Source organism: Schistocerca gregaria, chromosome X (assembly GCF_023897955.1).
Source record: "Schistocerca gregaria isolate iqSchGreg1 chromosome X, iqSchGreg1.2, whole genome shotgun sequence".
NCBI lineage: Eukaryota > Metazoa > Arthropoda > Insecta > Orthoptera > Acrididae > Schistocerca > Schistocerca gregaria.
In genome coordinates, this window is record NC_064931.1 from 219303714 (window position 1) to 219321785 (window position 18072).

The 18072-nt window shown below is 38.7% G+C and overlaps 1 protein-coding gene across 3 annotated transcripts in view; it reads left to right on the plus strand.

Annotated features, from left to right (window-relative positions):
- The first annotated feature begins 614 nt into the window (after positions 1–614).
- LOC126297774 (KICSTOR complex protein SZT2-like) overlaps positions 615–18072 on the plus strand; it is a 710838-nt gene continuing 693380 nt past the window's right edge. For 2 of the 3 annotated variants that reach the window (XM_049988951.1, XM_049988950.1), the window contains exons 1-3: positions 640–786; positions 882–1016; positions 17855–18028. In XM_049988951.1, coding sequence (XP_049844908.1) covers positions 721–786; positions 882–1016; positions 17855–18028 — 375 coding nt within the window. In that variant the 5' untranslated portion in view covers positions 640–720. Of the gene's footprint in view, positions 787–881; positions 1017–17854; positions 18029–18072 lie in introns of all 3 variants that reach the window. The other variant, XM_049988949.1, reaches the window with a different exon arrangement.

The following is an 18072-nucleotide window of genomic DNA, read 5'->3' on the forward strand; positions in this document are numbered from 1 at the left end:
ATAGAAACTACGATAACTGCAAGGGCCTCCACTAAGTAACTTTCACCAATGTGTCAACAATCTACACTCCGTCTCAGATATGGTTAACATAATGGCAAACACCACATTAACTCAATTATGACAGGAATCAAATGGCAAATGAAGGTTCATTACGATACACAACCGGAATCAGTTTCCTGATAATCAAGCATCAAAGCAAGAACGAACGTTATGCCGGTTAATGTCATGTACTCACTCAATAACCTACAAAAACTATGAATACACGACAACATAACCCGAAAATAAACACAAGTCTGTTCCGTTATACTCACAACACATTCTGTTATCTCAACTGTATGTCAACTGTCAACACACAAAACGCATGACAGCTCTATTATAAATTTGTTTCCAGTGCATCGAACTACGAAAAATACCAACATTTGTGAACGAAAGTCACATTTTGAAATTTCTTTTATGCTTTTAAAGCACTGATTTCACCGCCCTTAGTTGTATAATTAAAACTTACAATTTCATTCCCTATTTTACAGGAAAAACTCTATTGAAGCTATCAAAAACGGGGTGTACTATCACTATTATTTATTATTCAAATATTGGTTACATTGGAAACAAAACAGAAATGACCTAGTGTGGAACATTTGTTTTAGGTTAAGATGTACGAAAACAATACAAATTGAAAGACAGTTGTTTTTCCGGCAAAAAATCGCCGAAATATATTAAGAGATGGAGACTAGTGTTATATGTGTGACTGAAATGGATACAGACAACTGTCAGAGAGAGGAAATTAAGGTGTGACATTATTCGCGGTTTGTTAATTTGCAGCCACTTGTTAAGTTTAATATCAAATTATCACTAAAAATCCATGGTATTTAAAATTTTTTTAGGCTGGAGGGATACTGGAAGCAGGATGTGTTTACTTGATAATGAGGGAAGGCTGTCATGTATCCCTAAGTTCTAGAACAGAATGGTTACTGGAACATCTAAACAAAACAGTTTCCATCGAAGAAACGCAGACTGAAGTAAGTAAAGTATTTTATGTTGCACTAAACGATAAACCGTTCAGAAACGTGTGAAGTTTTGCGTAAGGTAATGTGGTATAAGTCATAGGTCTGCATATCAGATAACACAGTAGAATTAGATTTCACGACCGCGTAGAATTATGATCCCTTTTCTTTGTTTTTTAACACACATACACAAAAAACAGCGTACACGAATTTCCCTATGTGTTCTCTTAATTTATCACATTTCATATTTTAAAGAGTTCATTACAACTGTATGAGTTTGCTTAATCTCCAATTTATAAGTGACAGTAGACTAGTGGTCACTATGTATGGCTGGTGCAGCTGGAGAATTGTTTGTTAGGAGCAGTATTTCATGTAGTTACCACTTACTATCCCAGCCAATAATACCCTTTGATGGTTGCACTGAAGATACTACTGGTTCTTGACTGTCATTACAACATCTTCCTGTGAACCATTTTTCTTGTTGTTCCACTCTCACCATAAAGTAGGACCTGTTCTGATAATAGCAGTGCAGATATATGAACACTATAAGGATAACACGTGACAATTTGATTTGTAAATTTTAGGCTGTTACATATTCTGTGTTGTCACTGTGTATGTAAAGTCGGAAATAATGACCTTACTTATGCCACCTGTTTGCCTTGACCCATGACATCATCAAAATGTGGCACAAACAGACTCATTGGTATCCAATATGCTTATAAAATCAATTCCATAACAAGAATTTCAGCTATTTTCATGACATGACATTTATTGGCCTAACTATTTCTGAACTAAACCCACCTGTTATTATAACTTCTCCTTTAGTATATGCCATGGATCAGAATGTAATCAAAACCAAAATAGAGTATTCGTATTCGTTAGCTTTGACAGCTCATAATCAAACTGTCACATTCAAGCCTACGTAGACTTTGAGCTGCTCTATAGATCAGTTAATCTCCGTAGTATAGAAAAAAATAAATACTGTTATTGTTCTGTTCTATCTCTGTTTGCACTTGTATGATGTCGCATGCCATATTGCCATGTCGTCAAGGGTCAGAGCCGCTGCCCAGTACTGATAGGTTGAACTGACCAGTCGGGTTAATGAATCAAGTAAAATTTGACTTTTGTACATTAAACCTACCACTTTCTTGAATTCATAATCTTTCCACGAAACAGTTCATAGCCCAGAATGGACAACTGACAGCAGTACCCAATAGAAACACCCTTTTTTCCTCCCATTACACATCAAATGCTGTCACTTGCATTAGCTGCTTTAGTACTAATATATATTATTATAATTAATGCTTGAGCATTGTTAGTGTACTTTCTTTTATGTTTGATGTTAGCCAAGGTATACCATGCCTTGGTGGCTCCATAATGTCCCCATACACTCTGCTGTGGTCATTTCCAGCATAGTATCCAAACAATCTTATGTTTCAGTTTAAAATTCTATATTTTAACTGCAGGTGCTGAAACCATTTCCTTTTACAATCGCATTGTCTCTTCTAGTAGTGTTTGGCTCTGTCCGGAAATTTGGAAAGGAACAGAAGTATGCTTCTCTTTCCACTGCCACAATGTGACTGGTTAGATATCTAATTGTGTATGCTTCTGTGGCCATTGTCAGTTGACATAGAAGTTTTCTCAGTATCATACGGTGTCATAATGTAAAAAAACTTTACTGGAAAAAACCAACATTTCGGCCATGGTTAGAGCAGCCTTCATTTGGATCTGGTACAATAATCAGAAAACTTTAATATCAGCTGTTTAGGTATCCACCAGGAAGATATAAATCTTCTACTTTACAAATGAAGTATAGACATTTTAACCAGCCAGCATTCAAATCAGTTAGAAAAGACCTTAGGGCTTTTTTTGCATTATCCAGTATTGAGTGTCTCAAAACATTGTGCAGTACAATAGTGCCAGTGTGTCTCTCAGCGGCTGCAATAAATAATCATTCAAGCTCATGATAGCTAGACGTTTGCTTTACTGTAACTTCTGATGTTATTACCCAAACAGTATCAGAACATTAACGGGTACCATGCTTGAATATGTCTGTGAGTGAGTGATACAAACTTTTTTACTAGTTTATGCTGCACTGTTCATTAGAATGCACAGCTATAGCTGTGTCTGTCCTTTTTGTCACATGATCTCTATTTTTCCATGTGACTTTGATCATACCATACTCCATATATGCAGGGTGAAGCTAAATTCGTGCACTTGGGCTTCGCAGTGCAACTACTCACATGCCAGCGATGAAAACATATCTCCCACAAAATTTCATCTGGTGAATGCGTACGGCAGAAAAAGGATGTTAAAGAGTGGCAATCTGGCAACACTGTAACTACATGTCTGGTAACTACCTCTGTCAGCACATATTTATTTGTGCTGTACAGTTGCTGCACTGGATAGAGTTTTGGGTTAGGAAGCATTTTTTTAATTTGCTAATTTCATTCTGACATTTCATACTGTAATATACACCACTTCTTAGGTCACATGTGTACTAAATTGACAACATTTTGTAATGATGAACATAACAAATATGTGGTTAGACAAATAAGAAATAGACAGTTGAAACAAATTACATGTCATAAGACAGAATAACAACAAAAACAATATAAATTTAGAGATGCTAAAGATGATAGCACAATACAATAACACAACATCCTTTTTTCATTTATATTACATGTAATATGAATGCTCAGATGTCACACATTAGCAACCAGTGACAATAATAATAATGTCCATATTAATGACCACATGACCACAACAGAATACATTGTCCTCAGAACAACAGATGCTCAAAGTGAGCCGGGCGGGATGGCCGAGCTGTTCTAGGTGCTTCAGTCTGGAACTGTCCGACCGCTACGGTCGCACGTTTGAATCCTGCCTCGGGCATGGATGTGTGTGATGTCCTTAGGTTAGTTAGGTTTAAGTAGTTCTAAGTTCTAGGGGACTGATGACCTTAGAAGTTAAGTCCCATAGTGCACAGAGCCATTTGAACCATTGTTTTTTTTTGCTCAAAGTGACTTCGCTGCATGTCTAAACATTGTGCAGCCTGCCAGATCATACAGCTCTGGACTCTCCACAGTAACAAGAACAGCATGAACATGTGCTACCAATTCTTCCACACTTATCAGCACAGTAGAATACTCATGTTCCTTCAGGTGTCGCCACAGGAAGAAATCCAGAGGATTTAGGTCAGGTGAACGCGGTGACCATACAACTGGACCTGAGCCATTTCCCTGGAAATTTCCTGTCCAAGTACCGTCGCACAACAGTTCCAGAGTGTGGAGGTGCACCATTGTGTTGGAACCATGTCCTCTGCAGAAGATTTAGTGGAACATCTTCCAGTACATCAGGCAGATATTTTGAGAGGAATGCATGATACCTTCGTGCAGTCAACCGGTTAGGCAACATGTAGGGGCCCAAACACCTGTCACCCAATATTCCGGCCCAGATGTTGATACCAAAGGAAACTTGATATCCATGGTCGCGGGCAATGTGCGGGTTAACCTCACAGCAATGGTGGGCATTGTGCATATTAAAGACACCCTCATGAGTGAATGCTGCTTCATATGACCATATTATGGTGTTCACGAAGTCATCATTGGCTTCCTGTTGTTGTTGGAGCCATTCACAGAATTTAATCTGCTGATGGAGATCTTCAGGATACAGGTGTTGCATGAAAGCATAATGATAGGGGTGCAGCCCATGCTCGTGCAGCACGTTAATGACTGTGTGTTGCAAGAGACGCAGCTGCCTTCTATGCTATGTGTACTTTGCTGAGGTTCTTGGTGTATAACCTCCAGAATAGCTTCCTCAGTAGCTGGAGTATGGCAAGTCTGTGGACAACCCCTGTCATGCGATGATGGAAGGATAGAACCTGACTGCCAAAGGCGCAGCTCCAGACGACAAAACACATTTTTATCTGGATGACCTCAACGAGGATATCTAGCAGCATATTCATGAATGGCAACACCAGCCAGGTTATAAGATGCACCAAGGACCAGAAGCATATCCACATATTCATCGTTTGTGTGAGTCATACGTGTGCCTCACTGGTTTAGAGGTTTACTACGAGGAAATTTGATACGTGTACACATTTACATTGGGGTCTGTCATGGGCACATTGCTCTGCTCGCAACTAGTCCCTGTCTGGTGGACAGCGCATACAGTATAAACACTCCATCAGTCCTGTGTGCTGTTCCACATAACGCCCATTACCCCTCTGATAGATATTGTTCTGCATGATTCATCCCGACCCCACTAATTGTGAAATGTTCAGTTATGAATTACACTGTTTCTCTAACGGTAATAGACATGATGTTTCCACAATCCCATCAATAGAACAATAATAATAATAATAATAATAATAGGACTAGTACTAGTACTTTGAGATACGTACTAACCAGCATGCGATTACCAGACTCAGTGTAAGGCAAAATTAGTGTGACCATGGTGATAACACATACAAACAGTAACTGAGTTTGGACATTATTTTCAAAGCATATTGCTAGTACTACTGGGAAAATAAGGCCCTAAAGAAATGTAATGGACCTGAACGAGGCAAGAATAACATTTTGTACTAATCTATGGGACCATTGGAGGAGGGTACAAAGAAAACAGGTTATGCATCTACTAGATGAAGTGGTGTGAAAAAATTCATGCTCATAACATGGAAAGGGCTTCTTTCAAAGCTGACCAATCTTCTATTTCTACGATTGTAGTATGCAAGTGCAAATGTTTGCTATAGGACCCACTGCAATCACCATTGACTATTAAAATGCCAGATACCGTACCACCTCTACTACATTTACCAAATAAAAAACATATGCCTTAACCCATGGTCGAACCACCAGCCTTCTGCATGCTAACTCAAAACTCTATCCACTGCACCAACTGTGCACGACTAATAAATGCTGACACAGGTAACTGACAAACATGTGGTTAGAGTGTTGCCAGATTGTCACTCTTTAACGTCGTTTTTCTGCTGGATGTACTTGCCGGATGAAATTCTGTGAGAGACATTTTTTTTTTTATCGCTGGTATGTGAAGAGTTGCACTGCAAAGCTTGAGTGCGCGAATTTCACGTCACCCTGTATATTCAATAAAGGACACAGTTGTCAAATAAAGAACTAGGGATAATTAACAGTGCTGATGAAAAGGCCAGGACACCCAAGCAATAAGTCAAACATCGTGTGTGGTGTATACTTTGGTATACCAGGTGTACCGGTATGAAAGGAGCGTTTTTTTGTGAAAATGAAACACTAATTTTGAATTGAAAAGTAAAAACATTTTATTCAAAGTACTGACCATTGCTTTCTATACATTTTGACCACCTTTATGGCAATTTGTGGACACCACGACAATAGAAATGTTTGTCTTTTGAAGCAAACAAATCAGACACCCAATTTTCTACTTCTTCGTAGGAATGGAAGTGTTCCTCAGCCAATGCGTGTCCCATTGATGAAAACAAATGGTAGTCAGAAGGGGCCAAGTCTGGTGGCAGGTGGGGTAGCAGCTCCCAGCCAAGTGTTTTGATTGTATCCTGAACCAGTTTTGCTTTGTGTGCAGGTGCATTGTCGTGTAAAAAAATTACTTTGCCATGTCTTCTGGCCCCTTCTGGTCTTTTTTCGATCAATGCATAGTTTAAATTGATCATTTGTTGTCTGTAGCGATTAGTATTCACAGTTTCACCGGGTTTTAGAAGCTCGTGATACACCACACCTTTCTGATCCCACCAAACACAGAGCATTGTCTTCTTGCCGAATTAATCTGGTTTTGCAATTGATTTTGATGGTTGTCCTGGATTAACCCATGATTTTTCCCATTTAGGATTCATAAAATAAATCCATTTTTCATCACCAGTAACAATTCGATGCAAAATTGATTTTCTTTCATGTCTTTCAAGCAAAGTTTGACAAGTAGTTTTTTGGTTTTCCATTTGTCTTTCATTCAATTTATGTGGCACCCATTTTCCACACTTTTGGATCTTTCCCATAGCTTTCAAACGGTCAGAAATTGTTTGTTGTGCAACATTTAGCATTGCTACCATTTGCTTCTTACTCAAAGTATCATCTTCATCCAATATTGCTTGCAATTCGTCGTCTTCGAACTTTTTTGGTGGTCTTCCACGTTCTTCATTTCTTACATCAAAATCATTATTTCTGAACCATTGAAACCATCTTTTGCTTGTTGCTTCTGATAAAGCATGATCACCATATGCCTCGACAAGCATTCAATGTGACTCTGCAGCACTTTTTTTCAAATGAAAACAAAAAAAATCAATGCTTTCCGCAAATCATCACTTTCTGGTACAAAATTCAACATTGTTAACACAATGAAAACATGTGATGTTGTTTGTCCGATGACTTGATATATACTAAATACCTTTGACAGATGTCATACTACCAAAACAAACAAAAAATTAAGGCTTGTTCACAACAAATGTTCGTTATTGACACATTTGTATCTTAACGCTCATTTCATACCGGTACACCTGGTATAATAGTAGTGTCTCAACTCTTGTATGGATTGAGGTATTGAAGCAAGCATAGTTTTTTTAAATTGAATGATGTATTTTCTTCATAGCATACAAAAGCACTTGAAAAGAAGAGTACAGTGATATAATATTTGTTAATTTTGAGGTTCTTTGCAAAAGAATCTGAGAAGTATTTTAAAATTGAAAAGCAAGTCAGCTGTATTCTTTTGTTGCATTGTAAACACATTCAAGCCAGGGTACATCATTGTATCAAGCCTCTCAGTTTCTTACTGATCTGCACAGCAGAACTAGCTGGAACTGTCATCTATCAGCAGGTCATTTCTGCTTCAACATTTCTTGCGTGCGTACATGTACACCAGTGAGGAGAAGTTAGGCATGCTACTTTTATCAATCAAATAAATGCTGCCGAAACTGTATGGTGGTATATGAGTGTCTGTCCTGAAAGCCAGAAACTTGCACAGATTATTTGCTCAGAAGTACAAAAAGGCAGCTTCAGAATCAACCAGGGGACAAAGACTGCAACTGACAGGGCACATTCACATCTTCTATCAACATAAATTCCACTCTTGTCAACTATCACATCAGGCACTCCCTTGCGAAAGCAGCCGTGTCATATACCAACTCAGTTACAACTAGTGCACAGCCTTTTGTGTCACGATGACAACTAACTACCAGTCCACCAGAATGAGTGACCATCACCAAACTGTGGCCGAGAACAAAGTTGACAACCCAGTGGCACAGTATTTAGCTGAGCACTACATGCCTGATTTCAATGGCTGCTTCACAACCTGGGCCATCGGGATCTTTCTCTTTGCCATGAGATTTTCTGAACTATGCAGATGGGACTTATCCTTGAAACATATCCGTTGGTCCTGTAACCCTTCTGGCCTCAGGCTCCAGTAACCCACTGTCCCCACACACTCGACCCACCAATTTCCACTTTGCTTGTGCTGTCACCTCCTCCAAATCTATGTCTCCATGTCACTTTTATTGTGCACCACATCCCACTGCCTCCATTACCTGCTTAGCTTGTGTCTTCGCCACCCTTCCCTCCTGCATTCCTAGCTGGCAAACCTGCTACCCACCCTCAACCACTCTTCCTGCCTCCTCTCCCCCCCCCTCCCCACCACCCTCTCTCTCTCTCTCTCTCTCTCTCTCTCTCTCTCTCTCTCTCTCTCTCTCTCTCTCTCTCTCTCTCTCTCTCTGTCTGTCTCTCAACCTGATGCCACCCCCACGCCACCCTAAAATATACCTGAGGAAATGTAATCTACTTACAAAGATAGCTTACAAATACTAATTTAATTGATTACTGAACACAGCTAATTGGTCTACAAACCTTACCACATAAGATTAATAGGGACATAGAAAACATCCAAAGAAGAGCAGCACTTTTCAAAGTTAAAGTGAAAAATGTCAGAGAGACAGATCAGCCAACTACAGTGGCAGTTGTTCATCATGGAGAGATTTTCTGTTCAAATTCCCAGAATGAACTCTCTCAGATGAATCAAACAACACATTACTTCCTCCCTTGTAAATCTTGCAAAATAAGAATGGTAGTGAAATTAAAGAAATTCATGTGGAGGTTAATTGACACTTGTTCTTCCCATGTGAAGGAAGGTGAGAAAGTAAAAGTTACGCATGAAATACACTCCACAAAACTCCATAAAATGGCTTGCAGAGTACGGATGCAGATATTACTGAGAAAATCTTTAATGTGTCAAGTCTGAACGATCACTGATATTCAGTGGCTAACTTAAAGAGGTTATCCATAAAATTTCATACACTGTCAGAAGATGTTAATGCATACATAGCAAAGAATGCCACAGGTCACTGAACATGAATGAGACATGAGCCATGTTGGAATTAGAATGTGGTATATTGCTTATCCCCAGAAGCATATCAGGTTCAGTGTAGTACTCAGTTACATCTGTGTCTTCAATTTATAACCATCCCTACAATGTATTTTGATAGCAAGTGGTCAGAATAGCAGCACCTCAACTCGTGGAGGCAGCTCCTTATGATTTCTGTGCTGAACCTTTGGAAGAAATGCATCTCTTCAAGTAGTTACCACAGCCATACATTCACCGTATAATATGGGAAAAAGTAAGTACAGGTGACAATTCCAAGTTAATGCAGATGTTTGAGCCCAGAAATCTTATCAGTTGTAGATAATGTTTCAATGGTAAAGATTTTCTTCGGTTTTAAAAAGGCATTTGTTAGTATTTGCAGGTGCAACATATTACAACAGATGCTTCAGTAAGATTTGAATTGTTCCCATTTTAATGTGATCCATAATAACTCAAAGATATTTCCACTACAGAGTTGAATTTTCACATCGGGTGAGTTTGTACAGAGAACAGTTTTGTCATACAGAGTTATTCATATCATGCACTCTTACTGTGATTGGCATAAACTTGAAAAGGGGAAGGTAGTACTTATCATGTCTCTAGGACTCCTTAGGAACAGTCGACAAAACAAAATTGTACAGAAAATGACTAAAGTCCCACATCAGGTATTCTTGGCAACTACAGCCATGTCACAATTTGTGGAAATGCTTTCACGTCATTAATGTCCATGTTGCTTTATAGCAACAACATATTATCATACTGATGAGACATACTAAACACAAAATTAGAAATGAATATCAATTAAATATTACACATCGTGAAAAATGTAATTATTTGATCAACAACACTAGACGCAGTGCGAATGAGATGTTAGTGGCGCTATGCAAGGCACTTATGCTCAAAATGTGTGGTCATCACTTGCTGAACCAGAATTCTGTCGTCTAGCCAATATTTTTTATGTCCCTGTTTTTGTAGGTGCCAACTGCCTTTCTGTGATAGCTTCTCTTGTGTTGTTGAGGAATACACTGGTCCATATTATTTGTAGTCTCTAAGAGAACTATTGTAGTATGAGCGAACAAAAACTTCATCACAAAACTCACAAAATTTTAAAGAAAAGTCATCTAAGTGTTATTACAGATATTTGTTTTATAGGATTGAGAGAACATTATTAGTTTGGGAGTAACTGAGTTTAGATCAATCAGATTTCTAGAAAATTTTTATCTCTTATGAAGTTTGAATTTGGCGCAAATGAAACTGGTAATGATGTACTTTTATCAAATTATGCACTCAAATTTAAGCGCCAAGTTCAACAGCAATATTTTTGCCCTTTTATTTGGGCACACTAAAATTCATTATCATTCTCAATTTTGAAAACAGCCAGGCCAAAATTAAGTTGTCAAAGAGAAAGTTTTGTTTGTATGCATAAAACTTCTCAGAAGCAGCAGACAGAACAGGAAAGCAGATGCAGCAGAACAAACCATTAAGATGAAATTGAGTAAGAAAGAATATATGTTTAAGTATGAACTTATATATTTTAGTCTGAAAGTGAAATTACAGATATGATGGGAAAAATAAGTTCAACTATTCAGCATGATGGTTCTGAGTAAGATGTTTAAGTTATGTTGGACAATATTTATTAAAAACCTGTGATGTGTATAATGATCCAGAAGAGATACGCAGGTTTCAAAATTGCATGATCTTCCAATTGGCAGGACAAGAGTAGAATATTGTTTTCCAACAGAAAAGTAGGATTCATTCCTCTCTAATTTTCGAGGAAAATAGAACTCAGTAATGTCGTAGTCTGCAAGTATGAAACTACAGACACTAGATGGAATGCACTACGCTTTGCCTTAGTGCATTTAGTATTTAATTTGGGAAAATAACTGTTTATGCTCTGATTTGACATTGTTTTTAATGTGCCCAAAGGATATTACAACTACTGAAAATAAGTGTGAATATAGAGGAAAGGAGCTCAATACAGGTGAGTTTGCCTGTGTGAGGAAGATAGATTATGACAACAGTAAGTGCTCAGCTTCATTGTGTGATACCAGAGTGCTTGTAGGGCAGTGACAATAAGATAATTACGGAGCTGGATATTGTTGAGAATCCTTGATTTTAAAAGTGTTGAATTTTGAGTTTTTTGAGTGTACGTGCTTTTAGGGCTTTAATATCTAAAGTTGAATAGCTGTTGCGATGATCTTCATATGTTTGTATTCTTCACAAAGTAGTCTTTCATTTACCATAATGGATTGTCCTTCAAACTGAGCAGTGTAACTATGGGGCTAGGTTTCTAGCATAAGATGGCTTATTAGCAAGATTCAGACTAATGTCTTTAGTAAGTGGTTTGACAATTTTGTGAACTTCAAGAAGCCATCTGGTGATGATTCTGCTTTGCTAATGAGTGATGGGATTCATATTACATTTCTCTGAGAGACAAAGCAAGAGAAAATATGACCACACATCCGTTTATCTGTTTGTCCATGCATAAAATACAGTCTCTTGTGTGAAATTCGTGGGGTCTGTTTACAGTGTATTATCCCCAAGAAATAGAAATCTGGTGAGAAAATAACCCATGTCAAATAGCAACCTCAATTTTGATTATGATGTTATTTGGAGTGGCACACTTGAAAGCAGTGATGATGGAAAATGGGACTCTTCACATGCAACAGGAATATACAATAGCTTTGCATTATACCAGGTGTTTGACATACAAGATGCAATTAATGGAATAAATGTGAGTCCAGTTGGCATCCAGTCAGCTCCCTTAATCACCAAGACACATCAAGAGCAATTTAATGTAGTAAGGTCAGCATGTTCTGAACCTGTTAAATCATCTCCATAAAAGGAACATTTGAAACAGTTCAAAGAGGTGAAATGTGTAGCAGAATCATAGGAGACAGAAGTGATTTTTAGTTTGATATAGATTTAATTGAGCGAAATTCTTTGGTTGTGCAGTCTGAAGAAGAAGACACTGAATGCATATTCTGCAATGGCTGTTTCTCTGAAGACTAACATAGAGAAATAGGCACAGTACATGCATGGGAAGCTATCCCTGGGCTCCTGATGAATACTAATTGGAAAAAGAGCTTTTGCATTCCCTGGCTGCACTTCTTTTCCAAAATAAAAACAGAAAATGTTGAAGAGGGATTTAGGAACAGAATATTATTATTTTTGGGTTTACCTGTTTTGATATTGGTCAGTATTATATTTTTCTCTGACTGTCTCATACTAGGATACCATTTCTGTTTCAGTTCAAATTGATTTGTTGGTGCTTTTTTCAAATTTAGATGTAATAAGTGTTAAGTAGTTCAACGGCTTTGCTGGAAGGTAACACCGGTTCCTGTCAGATCATCAAAGTGAAGCACTGTGTGGCTGGGCTAGCACTTGGATGGGTGACCATCTGGTCTGCCAAGCACTGTTGGTGAGCGGGGCGCACTCACCCCTCGTGAGAAGTAGTGGCTCCAGTCTCGTAAACTGATGTACAGCCAGGAGAGCGGTGTGCTGACCACATGCTCCTCCATATCCGCATCCAGTGACGCCTGTGGGCAGAGGCTGACACGGTGGCCGGTCGGTACTGTCGGGCCTTCATGGCCTGTTCAAGTCGAGTTAAGTTTTTTAAGTGTTACGTTGCATGAATCAATAAATAAAATGTGAAATATAATGATTTCATTTAAATTTCCAGTTAACAAACATGCATTTGTATCAGGTGTTTATTACAAAGTGGGGTAATGTGAGATGAGGAAAGTTTCCCATTAGGGATGAGACTAGGATGAGGTCCATCAGTTACCTGCCTCATTTGTCAAGGAATGGCAGCAGTCGGCATCTGGAAATAAGTCTTATCGTCTGTGAGATTCACTCATATAACTAACACTTGGTCCAGGGGCCAATGTCTGCCAATGTAAGTTCATTTACCACTTCAGTTTTCCCCACACATTTTCAGTAGGATTAAAGTCCAGTACTCCATGAGGACAGTTGATCAAGTCAACATCAGCTTGTTGTGAAAACCATTGCTGGACGATTTGATTCAATGTGAACAGATGAGTGATTCTGCTTGAACTGGATCCCATCATTGCGACAAGGTGCTATCTCTGGTGGTCTGCATATGCTGAGACATCCTGGCAGTAAATGACTGTTCGTCATATCAGTATGTTGTCCTGTGACTCCTTCAACGAAGTCAAATACTGTACAGTGACAGGGACTGGTGGCTGATCAATGGTGCTGTTGTTTTTGGCATTCAATCAGCAGATATGACAGTTGGAAACTATACTTCATCCAACTGCTCGAATTGTGGAGATGTCACAAATGTCTGCAAAAGTACTTCAGTTACAAGATGTGATACTTGCGTATGGTTATTGAGATGACACAGTTTATAGCCAGCAATCCCAAGTTACTATTTGCATTCCAGTTTTCAAAGTGCACACAGACATATGAGGCTCTATTTAAATGGACTTACGTTTCCCTAACTTATTGTGGGGTTTCCATAAAATGATCAAGTGAGGTGGTAGTGATTAATACACTGGATTCACATTTAGGAGAGCTGGGGTTCAGTTTCCTGTCCATCCATCCACATTTAAGTTTTCCGTAGTTTTTGGAATCATTTTGAAGGCAGATGCCAAGAGGGTTTCTTCAAAGATGATATTGTCGATTTCCTTTCACATCCTTCCCTAGTCTGGGCTAGTGCTTTGTCTTTTATGACATCATTGCTGAAATGTCACTTAATGATCAGGAACAGGTGGGTGACAGTGCAAAGGTTCAAGTGTATGACAGACTTCACATAGTAAAGGTTAAGTGTTGGTTTATAAATACAGTATGAAAAGATCATGGAAATAGTTTCTGAGTTTAATTCATCATTATGATTTGGGCACAAGACTATTGAAGACTAACAGAATGATTTATGGAAGGAAAGGTCCGAGTAAAGAAACTGCCATACAATGAAGTCAAGTTTGGATCAAATTGCCACACATTATATCAATAAAAATGGCAGAATGTTTGTGTAATATAACGTCTTGTGCAAAATGAGACCCCCTCCCATATTTCCACATAACCAGGAAGCCACAGAGAAGAGGAGGCTTTTGAGCCCAAACATCTAGACGTGTAACTATCCCTTTTCCTCTGAAGTGTAGAATGCAGCCACCAATTCCAAAAAAAGCATTCACTGTGTGGTAAAACAATGGGATCTTTAATCAAAAGAAATCTCCCTTGAACTCTTTAACAGGAGATGTTTACGAGGACAGTATCCCACCTCCTGTAGGGAAGCTAACCTGGTTCCTTCCCTAAAACCAATAAAGAATCACTGATCTCAACATAATTTTTCTGCAGTGCTCTTTCTTGAGCAGGTTGAGATAGCTATACAGAAATCTGTCCCACGTGAGAGGTATCTCACAGGAATATCTTTCGTCAGCTTTATTAATGTATTTATTTACGCATCTAGTTCTATAGAACCAAATTGAGGAGCAAACCTCCAAGGTCATGGAACATGCCAGTACATGAAATTACAACATAAAAGTAATGATTCTTTCGACATCTGGATATTTTATTATGAACATTTTTAAATCATGTTTACAGAGCCTGAGAAAGACATTGATAACAGCAGCTGGTTAAACAGGCTGTGGCTGATGTCAGTTTTGCTGTGTGTGAAATATAATTGCTGCCACTGTAGTTTGTGACCTCTGCTGGAAGCAATATAGATTGCATGGAAAGGATTTCTGCAATAGTGAACCACCAAGTTCCTGGATTGTGAACTATCTGTAATTCATGACGACACTTTGTATATTGCCACTTAGTGTTGTGCATTACTTTTTTGGCTCCTTATGTCTTTGGTGGTCATCCATTGCTGCTTTAAGTTTGAGGTGGTGAATTGCAGTGACAGTGAAATAAGAGTGAATAAATCAGATCAAATAATTATACTTTCGAGAGATAGTAATTTAGATGATTGAAGAAAACTATTCTTTCGCTTGTGTGGCATGGCATCACCAAAACAGTCATTTTCTAAACCAAGAAACTAGAAATGTAGAGGGAAGAAAAGTCTGTCTTTTCCCGGTTTCTTGTACAGTTAGGAAATGGTTTTGCAGTAGAAGGCAAAAAATATCAAGAGACAGTTCCTTCTCCAGATCTTTCCTTGGACTGACAGAGAAAGCACTTACTTAAAAATCACACATGATATTTGAATAATGTCCATTGCTCAGATGTGAGGTACTGGTTGTTATAGTTTATCAGTAAACTGACAGTATTCAGTTACCTCAACTGTATTTCACACAATAGAACATGTTTTGAGAGCATCGTCTCTCGAAACGTATTATTGCATTGTGTGATGTACAGTTAAAATGTATTGTGCCACCCCCCCCCCCCCCCCCCCACACACACACACAGAAACAACATCTTTTTGGAAAGTGTATAATGATGTCAGTAAAATTCAGACAGGAAACGTATACTGAAAAGAAAAAAAACGTGATGGCGTTTCAATTCTGATGTTGCTCTTGTGTGACTGATTGTTTCAAAACATAATGTCATATGGTGGATTATGCCTAAGAACAATACGTATTTTTTTGTGTAGAAACATGAGTCAGTAAGATATGTTCTACATTTCCTATATATAAAGTATTACAAAGCATTTGTAGGAAATGGTGAACCAGGTTTAAATATTGCACATGACACTTCTTCAAATGTATTGCATTTACCATTGCAAAGCTATAATTTTCGAAATATGTTCTAAAATCAGTAGTCCAGATGTTTTGTTAGTGGTGTTTGAGTGATATTTTTGATAAGAGATGGAGAATGGAGTCTCAGATGATGGAGTGAGAGTGAGTTAACTGTACCATTTCATGGATATTTGAGCACAGACACTGATAACTTTGTCACCAAGTGCCCTAGAAAACAATAGCATAGGCAAAATATGAATGTTTAAGAGTGTGTGTTGAATAACAACAGATACATCATACACAAGCATTTGCAAGGCTTAAAGTACAAGACAACTTGTAAAAAATGTAGCAAGACTACGATGGAAACAGGAACATTGTTTTCTTTGCCACAAATCTGTGTTTATTTTTTGGGAAATTATACAGTCAAGAACACAGCCATGCTAGGTTTTGTATTGTAATGTTTATATACACTGATCAGCCAGAACATTATGATCACCTACCTAATTGCCAGTATGTCTACCTTTGGCACGGATAACAGTGGCAACATGTTGTGGCATGGAAGCAATGAGGCCTTGATAGGTCACTGGAGGGAGTTGACATCAAATCTGCACACAAAAGTCACCTGAATCCTGTAAGTTCATTGGGGGGATTGTGAGCTCTGACGCCACATTCAATCACATGCCAGATGTGTTCAATCCTGTTCAGATCTGTTGAGTTGGGGAGCCAGCACATCAATTGGAACTTGCCACTGGGTTCCTTGAACCACTCCAAAACACTCCTGGCCTTGTGAAATGTTGCATTATCTTGTTGAGGAATGCCACTGACATTAGGAAACATGATCATCATGAAGGGGTGTACATGGTCTGTAATCAGTGTAGATACTCCTTGGTCTTCATGGTACCTTGTACGAGCTCCACTGGGGCCATGGATGCCCCAGGGCATAATGGAGCTGCTGCCAGCCTCTCTTTGTTTCGCAGAACTGATCCAGTGAACTGTTCCCATGGAAGACAACAGATTCACGTCCTCCCATTGGCACGGTGATGAAGGTTTCAGGATTCATCAGACCATGCAATGCTCTGCCACTGCACCAATATTCAGTGCTGATGGTCAAGTGTCCATTCAGTTGTAGTTGCCAATGTCATGGTGTTAACATTGGCACATGCATGGGTTGTCGGCTGCGGAGGCCCATCATTAGAAGTGTTCAGTACACTGTGTGTTCAGACACCCTTGTACTCTGCCCCACATTAAAGTGTGATACTAGTTCTATCGTAGTTCACTGCCATTCCTGTTTCACCATTCTGCCCAACCTACAATGTACAACATCTGTAATGAGGGGTGACCACCCAACCCAACAATGTCTGGACATGGTTTCACATTGGTTTTGCCATGCATTGAAGACACTCACCACAGCACTTCTTGAACATATGACAAGTTGTGCTCGTGCCAACCCTCCAGGCCATTAAGATCTGCCGTTGGTCAAACTCAGAATAGATCACGCATTTTCTCCACAGCACACTCGTGGATACTTCATGCATGGTACGTGTGTCTGACTAGCAGTCATTCCACGTCATCTGATGCTGCTATTGCCTGGATGGATTTGTATTGATAGTAGGTAGGTGGTCATAATATTCTGGTTGATCAGTGTAGGCAGTCACTGATTTCTGTTAACTTCACAATATCATTCAAAATACCTGATCTAAATAACTTGTAGTTCAAATCTTAATACTGTATGTGATACAGCTTGTAAGTGTCTCGTATGTGGTTATTGTATTGTGATGTAATAGAAAAATATTTTTTTATAATTACTCATCACTTAGACAGTTATGTTTAATGTGTCTTAATTGTGTGCTTTTTTTCTCTTTCCAGGAGCAAGAGCTCATAGTCAGATCTATCGTGCCATATGAACCCCCACCAAACTGTAATTATGAAGCTAGTCATTACTATAAATATCTCATCACACAACAGTCAAAAGTAGTTTTCCTGTCTCACAAGTACCGTATAGTTTATTGTTTAGACATGAGTCCCTCGTTGTCTGCAGTGGTAAGTATGATTTGCTTTCAGTTGTTTGAGAATGAATTAGCTGA